This window comes from Plectropomus leopardus, chromosome 6, assembly GCF_008729295.1.
Source record: "Plectropomus leopardus isolate mb chromosome 6, YSFRI_Pleo_2.0, whole genome shotgun sequence".
NCBI lineage: Eukaryota > Metazoa > Chordata > Actinopteri > Perciformes > Serranidae > Plectropomus > Plectropomus leopardus.
In genome coordinates this window covers 18,301,394-18,315,355 of record NC_056468.1, presented here as the reverse complement: position 1 = coordinate 18,315,355, position 13,962 = coordinate 18,301,394, and the positions used below count along the sequence as shown (strand labels likewise).

Sequence of the window (13,962 nt, the reverse complement as noted above, 5' to 3'; positions counted from 1 at the left end):
CAAAGACTTAATTTATGTAGTTTAAATGGGTGTGCCTATGTAGCAATACAGCCATACATTATTAAACAGAAACTTCCAGGTAATTTGCCTGACATCTATACATATTTTATTGAAACACAGGGTATTGCTAGGCATGTTGTCTGTAAATAAGCAACCTATTAATAGCCAGCTGTTTGATCTATATGATAACAATCAGTTGGAGATGACAGACTGCTCTACTGTGTGGGTGTAACTGCAGCAATCTCCCACTAAAGCTAACAGTAGCTATCCATCAATGGTAACTGTCTCCAGCATCATTTATTGATTTACCAAACTGACATTGAATATTCAGTTTCTAATGAGCTCAGATCTCAGTGTGAAAGCTTTGGTTAACCCACTGCATAACAGCTTTTCCACATTTTCCCATTTCCCTCCTTCTGTTACGGCGGCATTCTTTCTTAGCAATAACGCAATGCTGGTCTGGTCTATGTGTTTTACAAGATACTAATGACACACCAATAATCACATAGCGCAACACTAGATTTTGAATTTGTAATACACAGAATTTATTTCACATAATGTCAGACATGTTTTTGCATGTCGCTGTCAAAGAAGCGTTTCAAGCACCTCTTTCCCCAGCCAGGTGCAATGCACCTCGAGAAGTGATGCAGCACACCTGGGCTGATCAACAGAGGGACAAGGAACAACACCACAGAACACATACAGCTGTAACAACCCCACACTTAAACCAATGAACTATTTATTTGTTGAATTTAAATGTACTTAATGAAAAAAAGAGTGCTACTTAGTACCGAGGTTGTATGTTAAGGTACAACACAAATCAAAAGCATGCACAAGAGTACCACCATATCCTATCTACCCTATCCTATCCTCACTACTTTTGAGTATATACACTAATCTAAAGGCACTGAAATCTGGAATAAATGAGGCTCAGAGTGGCCTGCACTACATGTAAATACCTTTTGGGTTCAACTCCCTGACGAGCCCCCATTTGTTACGCTCCACCTGTGGGAAACCTATGAGGCAAACAACTCACCACCACTGACCCAAAATTATCACATATGACACCTTTAAAGCAATCAAATCCATGAGATTTTTAACAAACACATACAGTCAAGACAATAAAAATCCCACACAGAGTGGCAACAAAACCAGCAGTCACAACATCAGAAGGGTCTCTGTTGCTGTCATAGAAGCGTTTTAAGCACCTCTTTCCCCAGCCAGGTGCAATGCACCTCGTTAGGTGATGCAGCAAACCTAGGCAGATCTACAGAAGGAAAGTTGGCGACAGCAAAGGACACATACAGCCATAACACAGGATTTTATAAAGACTTTTTTGTACAATAGCCAAAACAATGTATATTAAAAACTTTCCCAAGACATTCTGTTATTCCAAATGATTTCCAGACCTGGAAAATGGTTTCTCTAATTTCCTAACTTTCAGAAATTCCATGACTTTGGGAACACTCCAAAACAATCAGCTGAAAGATGCCAAACTGCTCTACAGAGGTAGAGTAATGAGAGTAACTGGATCCACTGATGAAATAAAAATGATGACTAGAGCAGCTTTCATTTGTGATACCTCAGAACAACTTTTCGTGCCAAAATGCTCACAATGCTATCCTGTGACAATTTGTGGCACAAAATATTTATTTAACATAAATACATGTAATGCATCCATTTCAATACATTTCATTTTATTTCAACAGAATAATCCACTTAGTGTTGTCACTGCTGTTCAGGGAGTCCTTGGCAAATACATTTATGCACATGTCAGATGTCAAGTGAGTTTCATCGCTATCCACGTTTCTGTACAGTGCATGTATTCATGTGTTTTATAAAGCATATATCTGCACATACATATCATTACGTTCTGCGCATTTAAATGTCAATTGTAGCTTGTGGCAACTGGTGCCATGTTATCACTGATTATATAAACCATTCAGCTACATTTTTAGTGTTTTGTTAAAACTGTTTGCTATGTTTAAGTCTCCCTATTTTCTAAATGGATTCTGTAGATGCAGAAAAATTACCTTTAATTAATTACAGCCTTTGCATGATCATCGTTCAACAAGCTAAGTTTATCCAATAAGCTGTGGTGGACACACAAGTTGATGCCACGATGACACACTTGCACAATCATTCGTCTGTGCAAAAACAGACACACCTCTTCTCTCTCAGTCCTACGTGGCAGAGCCTGGAGCTGTGTTGACATTTGAGTTCCCTTTCAGGACTAATCCTGTGGCTCTGTTCACATGGGGTCAGGGGGAAGGCTGGCGTTGCCATGGCAACCCCTGTTGATGGAGCTATCATGCTTCGGGAGAGACGAGCAGAGGGATGGGTGGCGGCAGCTCATCAGCATCACGATCTCCCTCTTTTTTCTTTCTGTCATCCTCACTGCTTCAAAACTCAGCTTCTCTCCTGCCTCCATCCTGTCGCTCACTACATCTCCACTTTCTCTGTCACTGCCATTACTATGATCACTGTTAACAGGGTTTTACTTCTGCCTAGGCAATAAAAGTGTCATCACAGATGTCAACTTTCAGTTTTCCTTGTTATTAAAATATGTCCATCTTTGCTGATCTTTTCATCTCCACATCTTCCTGCTCCTTATCTCTCTGTGCGGCTTTTTCTTTTCCCCCACACATCATTACAAAGGCAAGAAGCTAAATGTCAGAACTAAGTGTAACATTAAAAAGGTCTCCAAATGTAGTTCCTTACTTTCATCCTTACTGCAAACTAGTCTCAAAGGGCAAAAGTGCAAAAGAAGGCAACTCTCAAACCTTTAGACTTTTTTGAGAGCTACTGTCAATCTACCAGGCTACAGAGCAAATTCCCCGTGTGCAGCAGTCTCTGCAGGTTCAAACTCTGAAATGAGCAACAGCATCTGTGTTACAACAATTCTTTGATTACTCCACACTTGTGAAATTACTTCACTGTGAGGCACATATCGATAAAAACATAAAGGATTCAGTACGAGACATACGGAGACAGAGATGGAGTGGCTTATTCTGTACAATTAAATGTTTCATCTGAACCATTTTCCTTCGACAGTAATCACAAGCAGCAGAGACAGGAAAATGAGCATCATGTTCGTGGGATCAGTCCTTTGTGCGGTCCCTCCTGGTAAAAACAGCCAACAGTAAATTGCCTCTAATCATCCTGTATCTGTGGCAACTGAGTGCATTAAGAGACTCTTGGACAGCGACACACAGCTGACCAACACTTCACTCACAGCAGCCAAATGCACAAAACAGTCTTCACATTGACAGTGCAGAAATGATTAATCAATAAGTCAATAAATGGATCCAAAGAATATTATGACATTTGATCAATTTATCAAACGTCTTATTTCTCCACTATGATAAAAACACACATTTACTGATTACAGCTTTTGATATGAACATTTGCAGCTTAGATTAATTTCATTTCATACTTAATGGCTTTGACATTTCATAGACGAGAACAATCAATCAGTTGATTGCTAAAAGAATCACTAGATTAATCAGCTATGAAAACAGCCATCGGCTTTAAACTAAAATATGTACAAAGCTTCACCACCAAGTTCATTCACATTTACATACAATTATCTTTTCATTTCTATCATCTGATATTTTTGTAGGTAGATTTTGTTATATTTGTATTTGTTACATTTGCTATCATATAGAGCAAATTGTACACCTGAGTTTTACATTACTGACCCTTTTAAAAATGGCAAAGTAGATACACAAGTTTCCAACACACCTGTTTGAAAATTCAATAATTCTTGTACAACCAAGAGTCAAAAATGAAAGTAACTTTTTAATTGAGTTGCTGTGGCTTTGGGGTGCATTTCTAAAGTTGATTTATATCTGTTCACTGTTATTGAATTAGTCAGAGTGCTATTTTGTTTTGATCTTTCATAACTTATGTACTGTAAGGAGCAAGGATTTTTAACACAGGATGGAGAGAGAAAGAAAGTGCAATGTGAAAAAATGTAAACTAAGGATTAACAGTCAAATCAAGGAAATACACAGATTTAAAATGTATCAATGTAACTATGGCTGCTTTTAGCTTTGCTGCGCTTCCTTTAATTGCTTCATAACTCAAGTCAATGGTGGAGCTCTGACACACATTCTCTTCACAGTGTCTGCATTTCAGACTCTGCCTGGGCAGCTCATCAAAGTAGCCATGATGGTGGAGGCTAATTGCTCCCCAGTGAGCTGGCCGAGCTCTTCTCCCATCCTCCCCTTCACTCTCATCTCTGAACAGACCGCAGCTGAAAGAGGACGTGTAGTAACAAGAGCCACTATACGGATCACAGCAGGAGTCAGGAGGAGGAGGAAGGTGGCTGAGTATAGAATAGAGCGATGAGAGGGTCATCCCGAGCTTCTACGTGTCCACTGGGACGTATGATTGTAGCAGTAAAAAAGATACGCCTCAGACAGGCAGCTATTATAACAAGCTGTTAGATGATCCGCACCGCAGGCCAAGAATACTGATGACATGCGGACACTAATGGAAACACATAAAGCACATACAATGCCCACAAGTAAAAAAAGGAAACGGTTTTCTATCTTACTGTAAAAAAAATCTGTGTTCTGTGACAAATTATTTTCATAACCCTGAAAGAGAAAAATAAAACTATGAAAAGAGATTTGGGGTAAGCTGATAACTTGGTGGGAAGGATGCCCAAAATCATTGCTTATTCTGGTTTAATACAGTTTCAAGCTGTTCTCTAAATTCCACTATGAAATGAGCTATACACAAATATCATGAGGGAGTTATATTACTTCTGAGGACCCAAGAAGCACAACAAAATTGATTTTTTTTCTACATAATCTCTTTGCAGCAAGACATTTAGAAGTCACTTTGACCTTCCAATGCCGATTCAGACTGTTTGCTTTCACTTTAATTATTTACTTATTGAGCTCATATGTGTGTGACATGATGATACTGTTGTAAGACCACCCAAACTGAGACCAATACAAGACCAAGACCAGAGTGTATCCAGACCAAGTCAAGACCAAGACCAGACCAGTGTGAGTCCCAAACTGCATGACACACTTACAGTATGATAAAATGTGGAACACAAAAACCATAGGCACTCAAACTGACTAAAAGATTTGCATTCCCATAAACCAACCCACGAAATAAATCTGCATTCACCTCTTTTATTTCCAAACTGTATACACGTGTGTATGTATTACTCTTTTTTCCAGCATCCCTACTAAATATATGATGTTGCCCATTCCCACACTAAGCAATATATGTGTGCTATTATTTTCATGACAATATAAGGCTGACAGAGACCCGCCAGGTTCTCTGTATCTTTATTGGTGCATCTCCTCACACATATTTACCCAGCGGTATGATGAAAACAACTTTGCTAGATGTTAGTAAGAGTCTATATCAAGAGAAGGTTTTCACCACTGTTCACTTTGTTTATGCCATAAATACACTTCTCTACATTTCAATGGCTGTCTGAGAGTCTCATAATATGAGTTAAGACCAATTAATGTGCATGGCTTTCAGCTAGTAAAAATATCACATATTTAAGCTGAGAGTCATTTTATTCACACTAAAATCCCCAAATAGATCTTGTTACTGATTACAGCTCTGAACTGAGCCAGACATCTGACCAGTGTGAGCGCCTGCATGTGGGCAGCGTGTTTTTCACAGTAATTATGCTGCACTCTGCTAGCACTATTTGGAAGCAATTACAATAACATTTGGTGAAATACTGAACTTTAAAAGTCGTTTACTTCTAAATCAGACAGATTTTATGCTTACAAAAAGTTATGCTGATGATGTGGATCTTCACACCACTGGGCCTGACTGCCTGTTTTTTATGTATCAGCTAAAATCTCAACTTCCTTCCTGAACTGAAGAGGTGTCATGAATATAGAAGAAGATCTCTATTACAGGAAAACTTGTCTAATAAAAATGCCCATCAACTTGATTCTATCCTCTAAGATAGACTAAGATTGTTGCCAGGAAACCTAGACTGCATGTATATTACTGCTCAGAATATTTCTATGTGCAAACAATTAGGCAATTGTAAATAATTCTTGTTCTATTCTTGACCATTTTGTTTACATTCATTTGATTCTGTTACATTTATTTTTTGCTTTTGCACAAGGGACAAGAAGGAATCATTGTTTTCTAATTAGAGAGCTGGAACATTAATTAAATCTCAAACTTTAAATTTGACTCTGAATGAACTTGTGTGTAATGCTCTATTCTTAAAAAAGCTGTGGAGTGGAATTATTAGAAAGGGAAATGTGCCAAAAATTACAGTGTGCTAATTAACCAAGTGGCTTGAACAGATGTAAAAATGTACAGAATAAGTTTTGTTTTACTAAGCTGCCCTCCTATGTATTACTTTATTTCATTATGTACTTAATTTTGTAACCATAAAAGTTAGATCATGATGGATGTGTTTTGTATGGTCATTTGTGACTGTGGAAATTTAAACAGATAGTTCACCCCCAAATTAAAAATAAATATTATTCCTATCGCCTGTAGTGCCATTTATCAATCTAGACAGTTCAGGTGTAAATTGCCGCATGTTGGCAATATGGGCTGTAGAGATGTCTGTCCTCTCTCAGATATAGGGGAGCTAGATGGCATTCAGCTTGTGGTGTTCAAAGCGCCAAAAATGCATTTAAAAACAGTAATGTCTCTTTCCATAAATCATGGCCTGGTTACTCAAGATACTCACAGACCTTGTGAGCAGTTTTTAAGTAGAAACTACTTCTTTCTACTGAATTTCACCAACCAAACATATCACCACGCAGAAGAAAGCGTGTGTATACTCATGAACGAGAGGCATATACTTCTGACAGCACAAGATGAAAACATCAATGGCCTCCTTCTTAGCGGAGCTGTAATGTTAGCTGGCAGTAGATGCACACCTTCCGTGTTACGATTTGTGGGTGTAATTTGGTAGAAAGAAAATAGTTTCTAACAAGTTCTGTGGATTATCTTGAGTAACAGGTTTATGATTTATTGAAAGAAACATTGCAGTTGAGTTTTTCAAATGTATTTTTTTGGGGCTTAAAGCACCACAAACCGAGTGCTATCTAGTTCTATTATATTGCAGAGAAGGCAGACATCTCTACAACTGATATCTCAAACACTTGGCAGCTCACACTAAAAACACCTAATGATAAATAAGACTACAGGTAAAAGGAATACGGGTGTTTGATTTTGGTGTAATCTGTCCCTTTATGTAATCATTGTAAAGTTAAAGATAGCAATCCATGTAGAGAATGAAAATCACCAGTGTAAAATTAATTAGAGAATATTGGTAGTAACCAACATACAAAGGGATATTGTAAGAAAACAAGACTATTACATAAAAAGGTGTTACATATAACTAAAACAGACATTATCAGGAATGATTTCAGTAAACAACCCACTCAGTCTATTTTAAGTGTTGCAGAATTGTTCAAGCTGAAGAGGTTATAAATGCATGAAAGCTGTGTGATTCATTTGAATATTTGGTTACTCACCACAAAAGGACACAATATGGCTGCTGTCTTCGTGAACAAATTTCCGGGTGACGGCTTCCTCCATAATCTGCTTCACCTGTCAAAGACATGGCAGATGCTGGATGACTCATTCATTAACATGCCACGACTGGCACACACACACACACAGCCTGTGAGGTGAGAGGCTTGTTGAAAGTGTTGAAAAACTATCTCAGAGAATAATAATGAGACTTTAAAAAACAAGTGTTTAAAACAACAGGGTAAAATGATGGGAAGAGAGCGCAGGGCTCAGGGGTAAATTGGGGTTGAAAAGTTAAGAGGAAGAACATCACGGAGTGGGAAGAGTGTATGTTAAGTTGGAGGATGAGTCACCAGCTCTCATCCTAAGGACCTCTACTGGGAAATGGAGGAGGTACATATGGGGGGGGGAATAAACGGAGGCATTCATCCATCATAGACCCCGTTTTCTGAACAGTTTGTAATCCTCAGTGGGAGCAATTGATTCTGTTGCGTCATAGGCCGATGATGACATCCTATTCATGCAAACCCAACTCTTTTTAAAAAAGATGGAGAAGGTCACACATGCGCTTACAAGGTACACTCATTAATTAGGTTTTGTCATCACAGCGATGTGCCCCCTCTCCCCGCTGACCTGACAACAGCTACAGACCAGCAGTTACTGATAAATCAATCCCTCCGGTGGCTATGGAGACGTCCCCCTCTGTGGGCACCGCTCTGCAATCTGCATGGGGAATATCAACGTCCGGACACAGCCACACAGATAGCTGTAATTTCCTGTCGAAATGAGTCTGTCCACAATGACCATATTTCACCCTCTACACAAACACAGACACACACTCGCTAATACACGCAGACACCTATTTGCTTCGGTGGTGGATGTTCCTTTTGCTCTACTTTGGCCATTTTTTCCTGATCTACACGCTGATTCAATGCTTCCAAATCTTTTTTGAGGCAGTTCAGTGGTCAAGAAACAGTAAGCTGTCACATAATATCAGTTTTCATGGCTTGATACTTACAGGTTAATCATAAGATAAAATAGGGAGATAAAATTCTGTCTTCAGGTTAGATTTTCCACTATGGCTCAATTTTATGGACCAGACATTTTAATATCTAGATTAGCTGCTGTACACAGATGGATTATAATACCCTTAACTTTTATATAGTATGTAATGGTCAAACCTACTTCAGGGATTCTCACACATTTCTGTGGACACAATTTGTAAAACTTTCCATGACTTTTCAAGAACCTATGATACGTTTTTTCTTGCCCCACTTGCCAAGCATTTGTCAGTCATATCAAATCCCTTTCAACACATAATTTAAGGTAACAGTCATTTGGGTTGCAACAATATGAGATTTTCACAGTACCGTAACTGTTTCCGAAAATATTGTGGTGTCACAGTATCACATAATTGTTATTACTATCAGTTACAATGATCCTTAAAGAAAGTCTCCCTTTTTTAAATAACCAAGATAAAGGTGAGACTTTTATCAATACCCTTGATAAGCAAATGTAAATGGTATGATGATTTGACGCTAATGGATTTTTTTGCCGATATCCAATATTCTGATCATTTGGCTAATAACCAATAACGATATCTCCACTTATCAAATCTCTTCTGTAAATGATTAACATATTATGAATACTCTTAACCTGCTGGCCCACCAGCAAATGGAGACATAAAATAAAATGCTTTTCAATTTATGTAATATTCATTCATTGTGCAAAATAAGAAAAACTCTTCAACTTAGGGCTGATGCTTTGTACATGTTCATTTTGTCATTTTAAAGCCAATATCTGCTGAAACTGATGATGTTCTGATATTATCGTGCATCTAGTTATGATAGCCGGCAATTTTCATACCACTGTATACCATGAAACTGCTATATCACTTTAACTGTAGCTGGCATACAATAAGAAAGAGATGTAACAGAGAGAAAATAAACATACCTGATGGTACACTAAACGTCACACATCGAAACATTTTAGAGCTACGTTATTGTCCTGTTATGTTACAATGCATGGAAGGTTATTCACGGAAGATAATTTGAGTACACACTACAAAATCCCATGACCTTTTCAAAACCTTCAATGATCTTTACTAATTCAATAACTTTTCCGGGCCTGGAAAATGTCACTGTGAAGTTCCATGGCATTTCCAGATTTTCTGTGACAGTGGGAACCCTGCTACTTGTAAGTCTAAAAGTGAGAGACAAAACACGTGTAAATTTACACACATCTATCAGAACAAAAGGGAGCTCATTTTATTTCCAAAGAAGCAACACCTGAATAAAGTGAGAACAATAACACAAACCATGAAGCCCAAGATTTCAGAATTATCTGTAAAACACAGAACAACTTGTTTTTCTGTGATTATGCAGGAAAAATCTGCCCACTGAGGACTGATTACACCCTCACTGTTAATGCAAGATGAAGTCCTAAACTGACTAATCTCTCAAAACCAAAATGGTTTTCAAAACACTCAGTGAAGAAAAGAGCCTAAAACCATGTCCCCATGAAACAATCATACGAAACAAACATTCACTAATTCGACAGCAGTCATCACGCATATTTGGCCTGTTTGCATCAGTAGCATTGTTATCTTCAGCACCAACAAATATGATTCATGCTGTCAACACAACAGAGACAGTGCCAGTCTGATGTGATGCACAGTTGCTCAGCTCACAACCACACTTATATAAAGCCTTTATAAAACACACACACACACACACACACACACACACACACACACACACACACACAGAGATAAAACACAAGGGAACTTTATGCACTCATTTTCTTTCTGAGTCCACCTGACATACAGGAAACTGATTGATTTGCCACTTTGAGGACACAGACTCCTCCTGTTTTCTCATCTCTCTCATCTGGGCTACAGATCAGGCCTCAGAGGAATTCATATGGTTAAGTGTCTACGCTCAGACAACCTGCAGGTTTCTATGGAGACGGCACGTGTTGCACAGTGGATCACTTCCGCCTAAGAAGATGCATCAACAACGTTCATTCATTGCTGAAATAAACAACAATTATTGCAGCTCCCAACTACAGTAACTAATAATATCTAGATGTACCGTGCTGTCGTTGTTTCACATACCATCCAGTCACCTGGAGTCTGACTGTATTTAGTTGATATTAAGAAAACACAAATCTACACAACATTTACTATTTAGAGTAGCCATATCTACTAAAATGCCAAACGCAAAATGTTTTCATAAGAATTTACAGATGAAACAATGTGCGTGACCTGACAACAGTTATTAAATATCTCTGTTATAACAGCAAAGCCTGATGAATCTGCTCCACTGCAGCCTGAAGGCATCAGCCAGAGTGATAAAAGATCTTCAGAGTATTCCAATTAACTTCAGCAACATCAGAGCCAAGAAATAAGAGGCAGAGAGAGAGCCCCATCCATTAACATCCAGCCTTCATTATTCATCATCTCTGTGGCCACTGAAGAATGACGGGGAAAAAAAACAAGAAAAATCATCAGTGGTAGCACTACACTTTTGATTTAAAGACACACATCTGAATAAAGACTCTATAATTTGAATAACAACTTAATAATAAATAAGCAGACTGATCAACTATTAAAAGGCAGTAAACATGATTCCACCACAGAATCGATACAACCACAACAACGTCTGGTAGGGGCTGACCCGAATGCATCGAGCTTCGATAGTTACCATGGTAATCAACATCAAAATCAGTATTCAAAGGCTCCCTTTTTAAAATCCCCAAATCCCAAATAGCCCATAAATTGAAAAAAAAGAATAGTTATCCAACATTATTCATTATGTATTAACATTAATTCTTTTCAGTTTTTTTCAGGACAAGGCCATTTGAACTAAGTTTTGTGACTCTGACTCACTCTCATCTAATGTCAGTCACCAGTAGTCCAGCACTACTGAAACTAGGGACAGAATGACCACACGTTACAGGCTTACAAATATGCTGGCAAGGTGTGGACACTGTCAAGCATCTGGAATCATTTCACAATATGCAAAGATGACCCCCAAACTTGAGTGCCAGATGCACCAAAGGAAACTGGTGTGTCACATATCTACAACAAGCTTTGCAAATCACCTGAAAACTGTCAGTAAGAGTTTAGCCATTTTGAAAACTATTCTTATTTTCTAGCTAGTATAACTAATGTGCAAGCTTCAATGCCCCAAACTAGCAACGAGGACAGCCCTACTGCCTGGAACAGTTGATAAGGCAATCTCACCACAGGGTACATTCAATAGATGATCTGGAGCTTTTGATCATATCACATGTTCTTCTTCAGCTGATGGAGTTGTCATCAAACTGTAGATAATCAATTTCCATTTTTTTCTAAATATTTTGAGGACCTCTTGCCCATGTTGGCTCAACCCCTTTGTGAGATTGTTTTGTCAACTTCCAAGATCAAGAGTGAATTTTCAGCCTCAACCTGGAATCATTTTATCATGACACATACAGCATCATTCCAGGTTAAGGACGAAATGAAGCTGCTGCACAGCATTACCTTAATTGTCACGCCAACAGCCCCTTGCGGCTCAGTTTGATTGTAAGTGATGTGCAAATTTGCCAGGTAATCCTATCTCATCCATACTAAAACCTGATTAGGAATACATTAACCTGGAAAGGTCCAAAACTGTATAATAGAGCATAATCATCTCTACAAGTATCTATAACAACAACAGTATTTGATGATTTCCCTGCAGCTTGTTCCTGCAGTATGAATCAACCCTGTGTTATTGTTTTCTACTGAGGATTCAGAAAATCTCTATTAAGCTTTAAACACAAACCAAGACTGGATTATCTTACACTTGGCTGCCTGAAACCTTACCCTGTGAAAGCACACAGCAAAGTAAATGGTGCAGATCTCTGTGGCCTGTTCTTCTTAATAGCCCCCCCCTCTCTCTCTCCTTTAGCAAACACAGGTGTGTGTGTTTGTGTGCACGTGTGATATACAAAAAGACAGAGGGAGGAGCGCAATTCAGAGGCACGATCAGAGCAAGACAAAGAGACGGAGACAGACTGAGAGGGGCTCTGTATAAAATCTAAGAAAAATAAGAGATCTCATTCAAACCAATTTGTGCCAGAAGGTAATTCTGCTGCCACAGACGTCCTGTGCTCTCTGGATAATGGCCCACATGTAGGTATACTGAGCAGACTGGTGGCACATAACCAGCTGGACAAGGAGAGCATGAGAACAAACAGCATAAAGACACCATATGGCATAACCCACACAGAGTAATAATAATGACAAACTTATGGAAATACAGTAAAAACAACATCCATCTTTCCTCAAAGGGGAATATATATATAAAAAAACAACTAAAAATAAATTTTAATTCTTTGTTTACTCATTCAGATCAACATTAATTTTCATGAGGTGCTCTCTTTAAATAAAGTGAGCTATCATACTGTGTTGTTGGTCCATCCACAGACTCCATCAGGCTGTGTTTGTGGTAAACAGTGAAAGGGCCACTGTGAGTGAATCCCAGTGAGGCCATATCAGCTCACAGGCAGCAGGTTTAATCATGGGAAGGGTCTGGTCTCCACTGATAAGACTGCAAACAGGACTCAGAGGAAAACAAATCAAACCAAAGTCTCTTCATTCCTCATTTCACAAGATCCAAGATGTGATTTTTATCTTTGTTTGTCTGGCAGAAATAAAGTCCTGTAATTTATGAGGCAAGCTGAGATGAAACTGATGAAATTAATCCATCAATTGTTAACAGAGGGATGTTAAACAAAGCAGTCTCGCAAGGGGTAAACCTGGCCAGGAAAGGGGAATGAGTCACTCTCTCTGCTCCATTAAAACTACTGTTATTGTTCCTCTCCTTCAGTTTTTTAGCAAACAAACCAAACAACATAATAGTTCAGGTTGTGCTAGAAAGTTCCCAGGGTTGACTGTAAAGGTTGAGCAAGGTGTCTGTAATTTTGAGAAACCCTTTCCTGTACAAACAGAACTGAACAAAAACCTCAATAGTGACGCAAAGTAAACACTGCTGCAGGACAACGGAGTGACACACACATCAGTTTGCTGATATGTCAGACTGATATTCATTAAAAAAAACTAATCAACCATTATTTATCTCCTATACAGTTCATGCACTATATCTAGATTGCTCGAAGCTGAATTGGTGTAACTATGAATATTTAATCACATTGCAGTGAATACTTGAATAATTTTCTGTTGTTAGAATTCTGTGTTTCAGTGAGGAGTCTTAGTTTTCTAACAGTTGTACCAGCATCAAGTTCAAACTTAACCCTTTAAAACCTGGGTGAATTGGTTTGATTTCTTGCAAAAAAAAATGGGGAGAAGGCGTTGAGCAGCCTCACAAGAAATGGCCCAAAAATTAGCAAAAAAAGTTTTAAAAGTTACAAGAAAATAAGAACATAAAAAAGAGTGAAAAACAAAAATAAACTTGAAAATGACTGAGAAATATGAAAATAAAA

At 38.4% G+C, this 13,962-nt stretch overlaps 1 protein-coding gene across 2 annotated transcripts in view; it reads right to left on the bottom strand.

Annotated features, from left to right (window-relative positions):
* sgsm1a (small G protein signaling modulator 1a) overlaps positions 1-13,962 on the bottom strand; it is a 32,980-nt gene that overhangs the window by 15,584 nt on the left and 3,434 nt on the right. For both annotated transcript variants that reach the window (XM_042488516.1, XM_042488517.1), the window contains exon 3: positions 7,497-7,572. In XM_042488516.1, coding sequence (XP_042344450.1) covers positions 7,497-7,572 — 76 coding nt within the window. The remainder of the gene's footprint in view (positions 1-7,496; positions 7,573-13,962) is intronic.